Source organism: Pyrgilauda ruficollis, unplaced genomic scaffold, assembly GCF_017590135.1.
Source record: "Pyrgilauda ruficollis isolate IOZ18807 unplaced genomic scaffold, ASM1759013v1 scaffold55, whole genome shotgun sequence".
NCBI lineage: Eukaryota > Metazoa > Chordata > Aves > Passeriformes > Passeridae > Pyrgilauda > Pyrgilauda ruficollis.
This window is the reverse complement of record NW_024527155.1, coordinates 7,845,703-7,863,125: the sequence shown is the minus strand read 5'-3', so window position 1 is coordinate 7,863,125 and position 17,423 is coordinate 7,845,703. Positions and strand designations below refer to the sequence as shown.

General features: G+C 48.3%; 1 protein-coding gene across 1 annotated transcript in view; it reads right to left on the bottom strand.

Annotated features, from left to right (window-relative positions):
- Positions 1-17,423, bottom strand: part of SLC25A22 (solute carrier family 25 member 22) — a 50,917-nt gene that overhangs the window by 15,868 nt on the left and 17,626 nt on the right. Inside the window, exons 2-4 of the mRNA XM_041481193.1 lie at positions 11,272-11,378; positions 7,054-7,179; positions 3,827-3,882 (exon numbers count right to left, since the gene is read on the bottom strand). Of these exons, the coding sequence (XP_041337127.1) occupies positions 3,827-3,882; positions 7,054-7,179; positions 11,272-11,291 (202 nt within the window). The 5' untranslated portion in view covers positions 11,292-11,378. The remainder of the gene's footprint in view (positions 1-3,826; positions 3,883-7,053; positions 7,180-11,271; positions 11,379-17,423) is intronic.

The window sequence follows — 17,423 nt, the reverse complement described above, 5'->3', positions numbered from 1 at the left end:
ATATTCTTCCTACACATCATGGCTCTTGCACACAAAGAGAAGCCACACAGAAATTACCTTCATGCTCCACACCCACCTTTTAATGCAAATCATATCAGGATCTACAAAGCAAATCCACACAGCCTAATTTTAAGTGGAAGTGGCTACCCATGAAGTCCTTCCTCAAATGCCAAGTTGAAGACAACTTCAACGACACTCCCAATGGCTATGAAGTGTAACACCTGTACACTGACACAGCATGAATAAACCTGTTCCTTGGAAAAACAAGAAGAGAAAGGAAAAAAGTATAAACCTGCTACTCTTAACACCAGTGCAAAGGGTTCACTGAAAGAAAGCAAACAAACTCCAAACTATCAAGCAAGAAAGGTACACAAGAAGTACACTTCCACCCTCTGACCTCCTTCAGGAACCAAGAGGCTTTCACAGAAGTTTCTCTTCAATTGCAAATAGAGCAGAAGGTAAAAACATGCAACATACAGGAAAAAAAGTTAATGAACCTGAGTTTTCTCCTACATCTTTGATATTTTCAGTAAAGCTGCTTAGCAGAGAATGGATAATCCCTGTCCTGAATAATCCATAACAGCTTCAATTTATGGGAGGAGGAGATATTAGATACTCCAGCTGCTGGCTGTATGCTTTCCACAGCATCTTCTTCTTTTTGTAAAATCTCCTCAATTCTGCCCATGCCAATGGGTACTTCCCTAACTAAAGCCAACCTCGGCCTACAGGCAATGCTACATGTACCACAAGCAAAGACAGACAAACAGAATGGAAAAATAAACAGGAATTATTAAAAAGACAAAGCTTTTTGAAAATAAGTAACAAAGCACTACAAAGAACAAAATCTACGAGGGCAAATCTAGCTGTTTGTCAACTAAACTTGTAGGCGCCCTCTTCTCACCAAGCCTTGTTTTTTTATTAAAACACGTTTCTCACAGAAGCCCTTATACACCAGCAGCAGCCTACATAACAGGGGGATTGAGTCATCCCCAGTGCAGCACTGGGAGGTATTATTAGCAGAGGCCAGGGAAGGCTGCCACACTACTGCAGCTGAAGTGCAGCTACCCTCCAAATGTCACCAACAGCAAAGGGAACTTCCTCAGCCTGATCTGGGCCTTTGGCTTCTGCCAGCTTGGCTAAACACTTGGTCTGCAAAGTGCTGGGATTGCTCAGAACACGTGCTGGGATCTTTAGGTGGCTTCTGCCTGGACTGCAGTAGGAAGCTGAGAGAGCATCTCCCCAAGATCCCCTATCACTGATGCTCATAGGGACCAGGAGCCCACAGGCACTATGGATTCATTCACTTGGCATCATGTTTTAAGGCTGCACAACATCAATTCCTTGAGCACAGCACCATCCAGCATCCAGGTACTGCTGCTATACAAATGGGAAATGGGAAAAAAACATGAGGGAGCTCCTCTTCTTCCTGTCCCAAACAAATCCAAGAATTAGTGTAAATTCTAGGGAAGAACTTGAGAGAAATATTGGGATTGCCTTGTACATCATACAGTTTGCTATGGGCAACTCATACAAAGCAAAGACTGTTTCCCCACACAAATATCTTAAGAGGCGAGTTGCAGAAAAGCATCCTACAAACACAAGTGACTCTCCTGTCTGCACTGAGGAGATTTGATTCACACACAAAGAAGTTCTGAAGTCACACTACAGGAATGGCTGTGCCCAAACAAATCCTTTCTGTCCTCTGACAGAGGCCAAAGGATCTGCAGGGACAACTGACATGCTTGTGACTCTTCCATGGGGAGCAGCAGCTGCTACTTTAGCACATTAACATATAATCCTCCCAATTTCAGCTTAAAGCCTGCAAATAAGAGCTTGTGAGTCATTCAGCAAATTCTGCTGGGGAACTAGGACAGCTGGAGGGAGCAGAAACCAATCCCACCACCTGATTTCCCTCTTTCTCTGTCTGCAAGGCTCAGATATCTCTTTACCTTCTTTCCAGAAAAGTACTCACACAATCTTCATGGACCTTGGATGTATTTTACCCACCAACCCTCTCCCTGAGAGGGAGGGAAGGGCTGCTCATGTCAGCTCACAGAACTGAGGCACAGAGACCAGGATTGCTGCTCTTGGGAGTACTCACATTTGTACCATGGCCATGCTGAAGTATCTGTAATTTTCTGGAAGGAGGTGGAAAAGGCCTCACCAACCCAGCTCCCTGTTTAATAGTCAGAAGCAATTTCAAGCAACTATCAGCACCCTGAACAGAGTTAGAGACGTGGATCAAACTGACCAGACTTGGGAAATGTTGGGAAAATAAAGAGGTATGCATAACCCTCTGTACCCTTCTGCTTGGGGATGACAAACGGCCTGGAGATCCACATCCTTTCTACCACTCTAAGCCTTAAAGGACTAGGCTGTCTTTCCTAAAAGTCCTGATTCTCACAAAAACTCTCGATCCTACAGTCTCCCCTGTAAGTTTCCCCAAGCAGCTTCTTCCTTCTGCCTCCTGCCAAGCAGCCTGCCAGGGCACATTTACAGCCAAAGTTAACACAAGCTCAAAATCCTGGCTAGGAACACAGAAGCAGCCAGATTCTGGAAAAAATCAAAGGGGAACACGTCACTGCTAGCACTGAAGATGGAGCTTGCCAGGGTTCCTTGAGGTTATTTGTCTTGTTGCCTGCTCCCAGGAAAGCTGATGCAAAGCAGCCAATCCATCCCTGCCATCCACCACACTCCCCTGAAACGCCCACCAGGAAGTTGGGCAAGAGTGAACACTGAACATCCAGTGCCTGCTCCTGCGCTGGCCAGCCACAATGCCTGTGTTTCCTTAAGAGCAGGGAAGAAGCAGCACACTACACATGCCAAGAGCAAGGCGCCAGCATCTCTGGACTTCCGCTTGAAAAAACAAAGAGCAAGGACAAAACTTAACCATAGCAGCACAACTTTAATCAGGCTTTATCAGGGACTGAGTGCCACCAAGAATGCTATCTAAGCACCCCAGATAAAAACTGCATATGCAGGCAGGTGACTGTCAGGACACAAAATGAACCAGAGCTCAGGGTCAATGAAGCCAGCTGGAGTGTGCTGCAAGCCAAAGAGGTATTCCAAGTTTTCCTCTGCCACAAGGGAAGTCAGGATTTGGCCTGCTGGCCTCCTCTCCTCAAAATGTTTAAAAACTTACAGGGATTTTGTGTTTAAACTATAAAAAGTATAATGTCAGCTGAGGAACCACTGCTGTAATAGACAGCCTTAGCCAAGGAGCCAAGAGATTTCTAGCAGGTCAGCACACAACAACCAACCAGCTGAAGCTCCACCCTGAGCCAACCTCTGATTTTCTTACCATCCCAAGGGAGTTTTTTTGGAGTGGAGGGCAGGTTATTTTAATTTTTTTAAATTGCAGCTTGTCTTAATGCTTGAACAAGGCACTTGGGCATGCTTGAGACAGCAGGCCTGACCACGCTGGTGGAAGGTTGTAACATAAATTCAATCATTAACCACAGAACTTCAAGAGCTGGTTTGCTACTGCCCCTCTGTCAAAAGTTGCCATGCCCAAGCTGGGAAACATAATATACAGTCCTGAAATGAAGTCCAGCAGCTTCACTTAAACTGCCAGTAAAGATGAACTTCACTAAGTGGTAAGGTTTAACACCAAAATAGTCATGAGGAGGACTCAAGTCCTCAGTGGTAGGTATCTGAATAGACAGCTGCATGGAAGAGTTTATTTTAGAAACAGCTGCACTGTTCAACCTCCTAAGATATTGCCAGGTTATTGCTTTATATGCCAGAGAACAGAGCTTTTCCTCCTACTTACGCACCAGTGCTTCCAACGCAAAAGCTGTGCTGTGCCTGAGTCAGCTGTACTTACCTCGGTACATGCCAAAGTAGCCTTCCGACCGAATTGTTTTAATGAGGCAGTCAGACCTGCAAACAGAACAGAGGGAGATGAACCACAGGACCTCAAAGGTGGGTGAGTGCAGAGAAAAACAAAGCAAATTTCTTGGAGTGGCTTCCATTTACATTCTGTCAGCGAAACCCTCAGCTGAGATGGGAACCGCGTCAGCCTCTGAAGGTGCCATTGTTGAGGTCTGAGCCAAATTTCAACCCCTAATTCACAGGGGCTTGGAAACCCCTGGCTCACCCTGCACATGCTGCCTGCTTTCTAGAAACGCAAAAGGGAGAAGTGTCACTGCAAGGGCTGTTTATCCAGAGTCCCCTGTGGCAAATGCACATGAGATGCTCTAACAAGCAGATCCTCATCTATGCATTTTTAAATCCAGCTCTGGAAGGGAAATGAGGGGGGCCAAACCCCCCATGCTGACTTCTTTGTCTTACTCTGTGAAATTTGACACAAGGCACACAAACATGAGATGACCTGAACACTCAGTCATCTATGGCCTGCCACACAGATTAAAGCACACACTTTTAACATATCAAGTCCCACAGCAGGCAGCAAGCACTCAGGCTCTTGCCCTGAGGAGAGTGCGGCAGGGTACCGAGCTCCAAGGGGAAAACTGTCACCTTCCTAGTTGCAAACACATTTACTACAAATGGCAAAACCCTGCAGAGCACTGGAATGGCTCAAAGGCTTTTGAAGGCACAGACACACACACCCCTAGCAAATGCAAAGTCACAGTTCAGGAAGGCTGCATAGATTCTCTGGCAGAGTTTCCCTCTCTGGACCACAGCTGCATGAAGCTGGGATGCTGCCTTTAGGATCTTTGGGAAGAGACAGGTACTTGCTCTAGCCATAGAGGAGGGAGAGGTGCACATGCATGTATGTGTACATAATTTAAGGAATAAAAGGCTCTTTTAAGCAGTAATAAGAGAAGTGTGGCTGATGAAAACACGAATACATTTTTAAGAGATTTGGCAACACAAGGAGTAAACTTTTTCTCAGCTCTGCAGTAGTGCTGAGGTGGAAGAGAAGGAAATACAGAGCTCCCTTGAGGGCTCTATGGCCATACCTGGGCAAAGACTGTTCTAGAGTTATTTGTGAAGAGCCCATCCTGCATTGCTACCAGTCACGGCAATGAGTTTCCCCTCTGCTGGGACTCCCTGAATCCTTTGGCATCTCATCTTTCACACATTCCACTTCAGCCCCTGCAACTTGCACATACTCATCTCCTTCCAAGCAGCCTCTCCAACTCATCTGCAAGGCCCAGAAATCTCAGTGTACTTTCCTCCTATCCCTCCCATCAAGTTCTCACACTGCAATGCTGGAGGCAACACATTTTCCCTGAGCCAGTGATGCTGCTTTGAACAAGCCACAGCAGGGAGAGGAGTGAGAAGAGCTGCTCCCCACCATATTCATACAGCCCTGCTGCATCAGGATAGAGCTTGCATATCACTTAAAGCCCCTCAAACTGCAGCAGAACAAGATGCACCCAAGGCCACATCCAGCTTTCTTCTCTCCCTGGAAAAAGGGAGCCAACAGCCAACTAAAATGATTCTAAAATGAAACCTCCACAATAACATACCTAGGGCAGCACAGCCCAAAAGCCAAGCTCTCTCCCTCCCTCAGAAGTCCTCCAGTCTGTTTAAATCAAAAGGTTCCCCTGATGCCAAAGATCTCTTGAGCCAAGCATAAGTAAAGCATGCTATCTTAAAGTAAGAGAGCCAACATTTTAAAGGAACTTGCTGCCTTTCCTGGGTGTTCAGCAGACACCAGGTAATTGGTATAATCAGGAAATCTAGTATTGATGGACACACAGCATTTCCAGAAAAATAAGCTGCTGTAACAGGGGAAAGTTTATTAGGAAAGCTCAGCCCTTCTTTTTCTTAGAAGCAGCCAGTTCAAATATACAGGGTAAATCTTATGTATTCCTTAACAGCTCCTCATCTCACAGCAATTCCTGGCTATGGAGCTGACTTGCACTTGACTGCTGGAGGTTAAAAGCCTCTCTCCTACCGAGCTCCCTTCCAGGCATGAGACATCCGGGCATGCAGTCCCAAGGGGCACCTACAAGTTCTTCAACCTACCTAAACTCCTGTGCTGTCAGGTCACAAGGATAAGTGATCCTCAGGGAGGTGAAGCAATCTGCAGAGGAGCAGCACACAACAAAAGGGGATGCAAAGCAATACGGGTGGCCACATCCTGCCAACAAGCCAGGGCACACTGACAGTGTAGGGAGCACAGGAACTACCAAGGGAAGCACCAGAGCCTACCGCCTATGCTCCTGTCATCAGCCAGAGCAAGGAGGCACAGAGACTAAAGCCATCAGCATAGAGAGCACTTCCTTCCTATTCCCCCTCTGCCTCGAATTCTCCTGAGCAGGAAAGAGGAAAAGATGGTGTGGAGGAGCAAGGATCAGGTTACACTAGTAGTAAACAAAGTGGTAGGAGGACAGGACATACCTCACCAGTCCCAGTCCCTTCTTCCCCTCAATACCATAAATTCTTTTGGAAAACTAAGGCCTGTCTCTGGTTCCCAGGATAAAGCATCTCGTGCTAAGTGTGGTACACATTCCCACAGCACATATGCAGCCCTAAGCACTTGACACAAAGTCAGTGAATTTGGTGGGCTGGATACACTCATGCCTTCTTTTCCTCCAGGTGCAGTACCTGAGTTTTTCTGGACACCGGACGGCTGGTCTAACTATAGCATGTGTCAGCCTGTGATCCTTCAAAAGGTCCACACGCAATGCTCTAGACTGGCAATGAGCAAACTGCTTCCTCTTTTTAAAACTGACACAGCAAAGGAAGGATCTCCAATATCAGAGCAATGGAAACAGAACAGAGGCAGACACTCCCTCAGGCATGTGACCAGCTCAGCAGACTCCTTGTGCTTGGGATCAGGTGATCAGTATTCCTTGTGTTTTGGTTCTGAGCCCTGGCAGTAGCAAACACTGCTCCCAAACAAGGGATGCAAACAGATGTGCCCTCTGCAGAAGACTCCTCTGCCCAGCTCAGCAGCCTCAAGAGCTGCTCTATTTGCTTTATCTGCTCTAGCACAGCTTGGCTCCAGCCTGTCCCCTGGCTTTCCTGAGGACAGCCCAGTTCCTAGAGATGCTGAGCTCACCTGAAAGAGGTAACATAGAGGAAGGACTCCCGCGGAAAGCCCCGAGGGATGGTGCCCGTGTGGGCAGTACTCACAGGCTGCTGTACATCCGTTGACCATTCTGCTGGTTCTGCAGGCGAGTTTTTGCCAGGTCAATGGGAAATACACAGGTGACCCCGATCAGCCCAGCTATCCCTCCATTGATCAGCTTGGCAGGTAAACTGTAAGGGGATGAGAGAGAGAGAAGCAGATGTCTTAGCACTGGGTAATATCAGGGAAGGGAAAGAGGAAAGAGCTGAGCTCTTTTGTGTGACCAGAGTTAATGCATTGCTGTGAGACAAGGCTGTCCCCCCCAGTACAAAGGAAGCTCTTCCACAAAGCAAAGCTTGGTTCCTGCTGTGTATATGGAGAGGCAGAGAAAGCAGCACATACCATCAGCACAAACCACTGATGAGTGGAGTCGAGCCAAACACCTAACCCACACATTACTAGGAGCACGAAAAAATCCTGTTGCCCAGGACCTGGGGATTTCTGTTGTCCCTAGAGGAGAAAAGACTGAGTGTTGGACCATCTACCACGTGGACAGCCCTCAGTTAGGGCCTGATGGCATCCGAGCCGGCAGGTTTACTGACAAACCCTTTCCTGCAGCACAATCAGACCCGCAGCTAATGAGAGGTTCATGATACATCAGCTGCTACCATCATGTGGGAATGGGCCCAGCAGAAGCACCCAGCTGGCAGCCACGGAGCAGATGGCTGCAGCCACGGGAAACTGCTTCCAGACCCATCTCCCAGGGCCAGGGGGAACACACACAAAGCAGCAGCCTGGCAAAACTACCGGGCTGGCAGCCTGCGTGGCTGCAGATGTGGAGACGTGAGCTCATACCTCTGGGGGAAATCAAAACCTGGCTCGCTGCACGTGCTTCCGAAGCACAGGGTTTTTTCCACTCCCCTTTGTGTTCCCACAGAGAATTCCTGCAAGTGGCACTGAGCGAAAGCCACATCAGCTAAACATGGGTTCCCAGCAAATTCAATTAAGAAAAATGTCCTGCACTTACATGCTCAATAAACCACTGCACACAGAGACAAAGAAAGCCTGTTTGAGTCAGCTCCCTCCAATAAAGAACAGGATATGGCTCCCTGAACAGAGGATGTGTCAGATATTAAGCTGGTGGCCGACAGCAGTCCTAGACTGCAGCTGGGTGAGCCTGCAAGGCCTATCCTCCCACCGGGGGAAATGGCACACTGCTTTCCATGGTGGTGACATGCTGCTCTGGATGGGGAACAGACTGCATTACCCTCTGAAAGCAGCAGTGCTGAGGCTGGCCGAGGCATGGTGGGGTGAAGCCCTGCAAACATCTTCCCCCCAACAGCACTTCAGAGCACTCTGCATCAAGACACAAACACAGAGAGATCAATAAGCAGCCATGCTTGAGGGAAAGGCAAGGTTTCAAGTTGAAGGGTCCCTGAGGGAAGCAGACAAATGAGGGATGGAAAAAATATAAAAGATTTTGTCCACAAAGGCTAAGCATGATCTTGACACCTCAGGACTGACATACCTTGACACACTCCTTTCAGCCTCTGCTGTCCTGCACTCAAAGCTTCTTCCTCCTCAACACCTGCCAATATAACACACACACAGCCCCAGGGCTGGCACAGCTGGAAGAAGAGGTGCCAAGGACAGGCAGACAGATCTGAGATCAGCCTACAGCTCCAAACTAGACAGTGCTGACTGAGATTAAATCAGCACAGTACTTCAGGAAGGCAGGCCCATATCAGTGCACAAGCTCAGTGCAGAGCCAGGCTTTCAGACCTCACAAGCTCCAGACTGTTGCCTCAGGGATCTTTGTGCCACAGTCTGAGAATTGAATAGATTTGCCTGCAAACTCCTACACCCAACTTGTTCTCAGGACATGGGAAAATTTCAACCAGTAAGCTTCACATTATTGTGCTCTCCTTATTTAACCCACAGTCACACTGAAAGAGGAGGTTAGAGACCAGATAAGTGTCCCAGGATGCAGACATCATGGAGAAGGAAGGTGTTTGAAGACAGGATCACCTCAGCCTCCCCAAATTCAGCTCTGAAGTCACTGTTGGCAGGGCACAGACTGTGAGGCACAACCAGTGTCCCCTTCCAGCCTCAGCACTGTCATCGCTTCTCTAAGTGTCCCTGAAACACCTGGGACAGGTAAGCACTTGCCTTGCTCAACCTGCTCCAACAGTGAAATCATCCCAGGGTTTATATCAGGTGGGACTGAGACACAGACACAAAGGTCCTGCCTGCTGCTACTGCAAGTGCAAGAGATTCCCCAGTTTCAGCCCAGACCCCAGCAGTAAAGGGGAATAATCTGATTGCCCATCTTGATGGGCAAGCCAAAAATTTGAGGCTGCAGACAGTCTCTCCCTCTGCCTGTGGGGGAGAAATCCTTGCTCAATACTCCCATCACACCTGAATCTAACTATCCAGATTTCCCCATCAACACTGCAGGGGGAAACTAACAGGGATGGACATGGGGCAGTATCCAGCAAGACACTAAGTTCCACATGCACTGCTGCAGAAATGCAGTGCCCTTGATCTCACCATGCAGCAAACCACTGCTGTTGATTTTAGTCTTTTGCTATCAATCTTCTTCTGCTGAGGGGTGACAGAAACAAATCTCCTTGGCTTGGCTGCCTGTGACTACTGCAGACACGTGGTCCCATCGACTGGATGAGCAAAGCAGGAGAGGTGACGGATTTGAGGCACAGAGAAGAACATGAGACAAAGACCATTGCACCTGAATCAAAAGCTTTTTCCCCTGTGACTGAGTCATCCCACTTCACACATCAGTGCTTTCTGCTCTCTCAAGGGATAAGAATCCACTGTGCCTGGTCTCTCTGTCCTATTTAGCTTCTGCACAGCTACTGCCTCCCACTACCTATGTGTGCAGGGCTTAGTGAAACAGGGACAACGCTGGCTAGCATGCAAATGAAGCCATTTGCTCAGTTTAATACAAGAAGGGATACAAAGGCATCCCAGTTCTCCTCTTCTAGTGCTCCTCCTCTGCCCTTTTAACTAGTCCCTGTAGCCAGCAAGCTCCTGCTCACACCGCCAAGAGCACACTGGAGGAGACAGGGCACATCTTGTAGGACACACCTCTTCTTGTAGGACACATCTCCGCTTCCTTCAAAATACCAAGCTTCAAACAGCCACAGACGTCTGATCATTTTGCTTTGCTGAGGTTATCGGGAGCATAGACCAGCCAGGCTCCATGGAGGTGAATCTCAGCATGCCCTTCATGGGTGTGTTGGAAGAGTTCCAAGTGCTCTCCAAACTGGGTAGCGGATGATGGCCAAATCTAGGCACACAAACACTCCACAATGCTGTATTTTATCAGCACAGCTCAGGACTGTTTACATTTGCAGAAGACAGGCGTACAGGAAGATATCCTAATCATGGCAAATGCTAAGAAGGGGCAGCTCTCTTGCCCGCAGCATTCAGGCACTGCCAAGTCCTGTCCCTCTGTAACCATGTTTCAATCACCCACTCACCCCACCTGTCCTGAGCTTGTAACCTGGAAAAGTAGATGTTAGAAAAGCAATAGGAAAAACCCCACAGGAATCCCACAGCACGCAGGAGTCACTTAGCTGGGGCAACTTCACGAACAGCAGAAAGTTAAACCCACGTGGAGGACTGTGCAGATCCACCTGACACAGCTCTTAGGAAGCAAAGGGTAGAACTGTGTCTTTCCAGGAAATTAATCCCAGTTCATTTCCAGGGAAGACTCAAATCCAGTCTTTACCAGAACCAAGACTCTTAAATTTTCACTGTGCACATATGTGTCCTTAATCATTGTTGGCACTTCATATTCCTGCTATCACTCAAGCCTTGACTGTCTGTAGAGTAAGGGCACAAGGCTGCACAACGCTATGTGGACTTTGTCATTACAAGTACTGCATCCTTGGCTGGTCAAGGACCTGGCTTTGCTTCCTTGATGCCAGCAGCTGAAGTCAGCAGGTCAGGGTGACCTTTGAAAGAAGAAACAAAAAAGAACAGACTCATGCAGGGTAGAAAGCAGAGGGTAGAAAGAAAAAAGCAATGAGAATAAAGAACTGAAGAAAGCAGACATGTGACAACATGGCAGAGACACAAAATAAGAGAAGGTTCAAAAAAAGCAGGTAAGAAAGGAGAAGAGAAAGAATCAAAACTGTTTAAGGCTGGAAGAGATGACCAGGTGATTTACTCCAACCTCCTGGATCCCAAACGGAAATAAGTTTGAAAGATTTTAAAAGAAAAACCTAAAGCACAATTTAAAAAAAAAAAATAAAAGTTACCTGATCTGTTTATCAGCCATTTAATTCAAACTTGATCTTGTTAAGAAATGAATCTGTTCCTTCCAATTGTTCTTTTTCAGTCACGTCTTTCTCACTTCAGTTTCTTCCTGGGAAAGGACAGAAAAACACCAAGAACACAAAGTTGAGACACTTACACTCTCCTTAAAGCTCAGAGCCTACTTGGCAGGCTGTAGGGTTAGGACAGCTGAGGCACTTAACGGAGTGACTTAACGGAGCACCTGATCTCCTCAAAGACGAGACTGAGCTCCAGAGGGAGCCTTATAAACATATGTCTGTAAATATAAATATACAAGGACAAATGGAGGGAAGAGTTGCCAGGGTCATCAGGTTCTAGCAGCACATGAGCATGAGAAAGGGCAGCAGCCAGGCAGGGCACAAGCTCTGCCCAGAAGCCAGAACAGCCATGTCTGTCACTACTCTCCAACTTCAGAGAGCATTTCACACCATACCATGTGCATCCCCAACCCTCTGCAGGTCCATCCAGAAAGCCCAAGAGAGTCAAGTGTCATCACAAGACTCTTTTAGCACTTCCCTTCAACATATACATGCTGTGTCCAAAGCACAGCCTTCAAAACACTGCTCTTCAGAGGTTACTATCCTTCCCCTATTTCTGAGCTTAAACAGACAGCCCATGTTCAATCTTGTGCCAACATTGCTTTTTAAGCAATGCCTCTCCCTCCCCAAGCTACTGATGCCACTTTGCCCTTTGGACCGCTCCTTTCAGCTCAGTACCACACAACAGGAACCAGTTCTCTCTAAGACTCTTAATTGTTACTGTTTAATGACAGCTGTTAGAAGTCACCACACAAAGAAATCTGGACACCAGAGAAAATTTCAGAAGCAGCCACAACTTTCAGCTTTCTGGACATGCCTTCATCTCCTCACCTGCAGCCTGGGAATCAGATGCCCTATGCTTTCTGCAGGTATCTCAGCAGTATTCAGCCAACTTCTTCCCTCTTCCCATTCACTTGCCACCTGGATGCTGAGCCAGAAGCAAAGGAAGTACCTTTGCCCTTTCCCTCTGGAATGAAATTTGCTCCTTTACTGCAGATCTCCTAAGCCACACAGAATCACACATCCAACAGAGGGGCTTACAGGCCGACACTTCTGAGCTGGAGATACCTCTGGCGCTCAGTGTATTCCTGAGAACAGAAGGTCCCTGAAAGCGTGAAGAGCTAGTGAAGGTGCAAACAGGTATGGGAAGGAGTTCAGGTCCCCCTCCTGTTATATCAAGTGCCACAGACAGGACAGCATGAAACCATTTGTACAGTCCCACTCTTGGACAACATGAGACTGAAACTGCTTTTTCTGCAGCCCCACATTCAACTAGAGGTGGAAGAGACCAGCACATGGTGCTCCCTAAGGAAAAGCACTTCTAATTTGTACAGTCCCACTCTTGGACAACATGAGACTGAAACTGCTTTTTCTGCAACCCCACATTCAACTAGAGGTGGAAGACCAGCACATGGTGCTCGCTAAGGAAAAGCACTTCTCCTCAAAACACTGCATACAAACCTCACCCACTGCACTATGCTGTTATACCTTCTGTGGCCCTCTTCAGACAGTTTAGCTGATCCCAACTGATCTGTGTTTGCAGACCTTAAAAAGCTCCAGATCAGCTAAGTCTGCACTTTCCAAGTGAAAATCACTTACACCCTTCATTACATGTGCTTTTATATGCATGTTCACAAGAGCAGCTTGGTTTAGATTAATCTAATTTTCTATCAAATTAACCAGAATAAGACAAAAAATATGAAAATATAGGAAGACCAGTAGCAGAAAGCCTGTAACCTTGTCATAAACAAGTTGTGAATCCTGAAAACTCACTTGATAATGCCTACACTCTCAATAACTTGTGTTATTGAGACAGGCCTGACAAAATACATGCACCAAATGGTCCTGACAGCATGCTCCAAGCTCTGGTAAAATGCCCCCCTTGTTGCCTCTGCTGCACCCTTCCATGCAGAGGGGCATTCAGGAGGACAGACATCCACCACAAAGGGCAACAGCAAGAAAAGACAGCGAGGCTGCCAATATTCACCACAGCCAGGTAGCCAAAAGAGTGAGAGACCAAGATGGACACACAAATACATCACAGGGCTGCTTCTTACCTGCTGACACAAGTAGGGCAATGGAGTCCCTCTGCACTAAGAGGGACTTGGGACAGCTGAGTTTAGTTCTCTCTTGCCTTTGGGACAGCTGAGTTTAGTTCTCCCTGGCCTTTTTTTCTTTTGACTTTTGGCTTCAGCTCCCCACCTGCCCAAGTAACTACAGAGTCTTCCACAGCTGTCTGATCCAGCTGGAAAACTGCTGCTGCTTCCCACCAGGGAACAGATGCTCCTGCTGCAGCTGCACAGCAAGACAGGATAAAAACAACCTTCCTGGGTTTAAAACTGGGCAAAGTTACAGGTTTCCTTGGTGCTGGCTGTAGAGCCAGCAAATACCAGGACTAGTATCATCTCCCCTAACAAAAGCCACTCAACTCACGGACGAGCGACGGGAAGCGAACAATGTGATCATTTTACAGCAGACACCAGCACTTGATAACTGTTTAAACAGCACCTGGCACTGCAGAGGCCTGAATGTCTGTGGCCAGGGGATTTTAATGAATTAAGGGATTTTAATGCAATGAAGTGGAAAGCTTATTTGAGCTCTGTTTGTTTAAACAGAGCTCCAACGAATGATCATTTGCAAAACAAACCCTAAGTCACCCCAAGCTCTATCTGACCACTTTGCTGTTATCTACAGAACTCCCTGAGTCCCTTAAAAGAAGGTGAATGATGAAGCCTCCAGTGGCCTGGTAGGGAGTTTCCGAGCTGAGCCAGATCCCGGTCACTTCCAAGGCAGGAAAATAGCTGCTATCGTTCTGCAGTCTAAGAGGGGGAAAAACTGGCTGGGAAGAGAATGCCAGGAATTTTATAGGACATTTAAAAAACAAATCCAGAACAATATTATACATTTAACTTAGAAATGAAAGAGATCAAATAAAGACCTAAGTATATCTTCCCAGGAACACAGTGCTCTCAGGAGCCAAAAACTGTACATAAAAGCAGGCAAGCATCTGCAGCCAAGCAGGGTATCCCCGCTGTTTGCCGACCCGGGGCTGGCCGGGGTTCACTGGGAGGTACCCAGAGAGACGGAGACAGCTAAGCAGGGTACAGTTCCAAGGCTTCCTGTGGGAGAAGTGTCAGGGAGCAGGGTTTGCATCTTCCTAGGAAATCTGCCATCAGGACCTGCATTGGGGCAGCAGACAAGCCAGCAGCACCAAAAAGGTGCTATGCCTCAGAAAGTCTTTGTATGGTTAAACATCAGAACAATGACACTGCTGGAACTGGGAACCTGCGCTGAGGAGCTGTGAGGAAACTGGCTTAAGAAGTGAAATAAGAGTCACCAGAGAGCCACCTGAAAGCCAAAGAGGCTGAGCAGCCTTTGTGGAAGGGGATCCTAAATTGAACATCCCATAATTAAGAGAGTGAGAACAGCATGGGAGTATTTCCTTCTTAGAGTGCTGTTAACACAGCTAGGCATGGATTAATGTCCCATTACTTGCACACCAGGACATCCCTTTTACATTTATTAAAATGATCAGGCAAATTAGTTTCAGAGCCACACGCACACCGAAGCAGTGCAAATGGCCCGAAGCTCGTGCTGACACATAAATGGCCCAGGAGCCTCCTCAATCCTGACTCTGCCTTTTCTCACCTCCCAAAAGTCAGCTCCAGACAGTGACAGAACAGCCACACTAGAAGTACCACAATGCAATCCTGGATGTATCTGGTCCTCATGGCCTAAGCCACCAGCGAAGTGGTGCTATTTTTCTCCCCTGCCTTGCCATAGATCTCCCACACAAATCAGACAGTGAGGCTTTCTCCAGGAAGGCCAACCTTTGAATCTCCTCTCCTGATCCCATGGGGCATGAGGCTGAACTTTCAACCTTCAGTTTTTGCCTTATCACCTGAAGGAAAAGTGCTTACTAGAGAATCACAGCCCAGCGTGAGGCATGGAGGGGAGCACACAGACCTCATCTTGTCTCATTAAAGCATCACACCAGTAAGCTTGGATTGGAGATACAGGCATTCAACATCTCCACAGGCCAGGACATTACTGGAGAAGAAACAGGTTAAACTTACCCACAAGTCTCTGACCTTGCTTATTGCATTTAGTGCCACCACACTGCCCTACAGATGTGGGATGCCACCTCTACTCCCAGATGCCACTGCTCTACCCCCAGTCTGAGCCAGGTACAGCACCCTCCTTCTCCTGCTCTTTCCCTGCCAGGCTGCCAGAGCCACAGCTGCCATCCTCCAAGCCAGCTGTGGGCTCCCAGACCACCAGCTCCCCCAGTCCTGCCAGCAGCACCCCCCAGCCTCCCAGAGGCCAGCTCTCTTCTGCCCTCTGCCAGCACTCTCATTTCCAAATCCCCTCCCCAGCAGCCCCAGTGCAGCTGAGCACATCCTCTCAGGCTCAGACTGCTGCACATGCTGATTTATCTGAGCACACACAGGCTGCCGGTTTGACAGAAAACCTTTAGCAAATGTCAGCTGGTGCTGTGGCTGAAGAAAACAAACCTGTCTTTTCCCTACACCCAGACGCGTTCCCATCCCCAATTTCATGGCAGCACAAATGTTTGTGCCGGGCAGCCAGACAGCAATGAGACAGAACTGGAGGCCAGCACATGCTGGAGCTGTCACTGAAAGCCAACTTCTAAACTACAACCTTGACTTAAGAATAAACAGCAGAATGCAAAGTCAGGACTCCCTTCCACATATTTCTATTTGTCTTGAGAGCAGACAAACTCAAAGCCCCAGTGAGAGAAGGCGATGTCAAGAAACAGGGCTCAGAAGGTGAGCAGAGGAAACAAAGCTGTGCCAGCATCCATTGTATCAGGAGGACACTGCCACGCAGCCATCCGCAGTCAGGGATGGCAAGGGGAAGGAATCACCAACGAGTACCTGCTGGGAGAGGAGAAACCCTCTGGGATCAGCACACTTTCCTTCACAGCACAAATGCATCTGAAGGTGTGGACACTGCCAAATTTTGTTAATGACAGGAGCAAAGCTGTCATCACAAAAATGTTTAAGGAGTGCAAAATAAAACTGCAAATATTTCCTCAGAGAAGCTGCTTTCTAGATGCATGACAGGCACAAAGTGCACAAGGGACCTGGCACCAGGTAATGTCAGTGGGGGAGAAGCTGTCAGTTTGGCTCTTGCCTGCTCAGGACAGTTTGGGACAGAGGGTTTAGAGAAAATAGGTGGCAGTTTAATCTGCTGCCTGCTTGCCTTTAGGCCCTTGAAAGCAGGGACAGCCATGAATTTCCTTGCCAGACCTGGCAAGGCATTAGTCCTCAAGAAAACAAAGCAGCTCTCAAACACGCTGGTGAATGCTCTCCACAGTCACAGAGTGTCACCTCTCCAGCTACACAGGGGACAGCACAGCCCCTTTACACCATTCTGCCACCAGACAGAAGCCCCGGGGCTGCACACGCAAACTCACCTGTCTCGTGGTCAGCAGCCAGCTGCACCCGCACCACACCGGGCTGTGAAAGCACCAAGCCAAAGGCAGTCTTCCCCCCTGCCTCAGGTGACAAAAGGCCAAAGTACCAGCAGGGAGGTGCCATGCCAGCCGCCTGCACCATTGGCTGCTCACACCCTCTGGGGACAGGCTCAGTGGCACAGTGCCCACTCAGCTGGCAAGGCACGGGATGCAGAGCCTCAGCAGGCAGGGCACTCCTCCCTAACAGCCCCTGCAAGGATTCTCAGCTCCAGCAGTCCCTTCCCATCCTCCACAACTGACCTCTGTCTCGTGCAGCTTCCCTCAGGCTGGTCAGGATGGGTGCCCCCCCTCCGCCCCCTCCTATCACCGTGAGAACAGTGAGGCTGGCACCCTTGCAAAACCGCAGGCAAACTCTGTCCCCATATCCAGCCTGCATTCTCCCTGCACACTGGGGAGCCTTAACTGCATGCTGAGAGACTGTGATGAGAGAATGCCTCGAAACATCTCCTGTGTGCCACAAAGGAACAGGCGAGTTCCCTGGCTGGGGGTGTGTTGCAGAGGTGTTTGGCTTTGCAACTGCAGGTGGTGCAGATAGATTTACCTGAATGCCCACAGAGGGGAAAAAGAGGAACAAAAC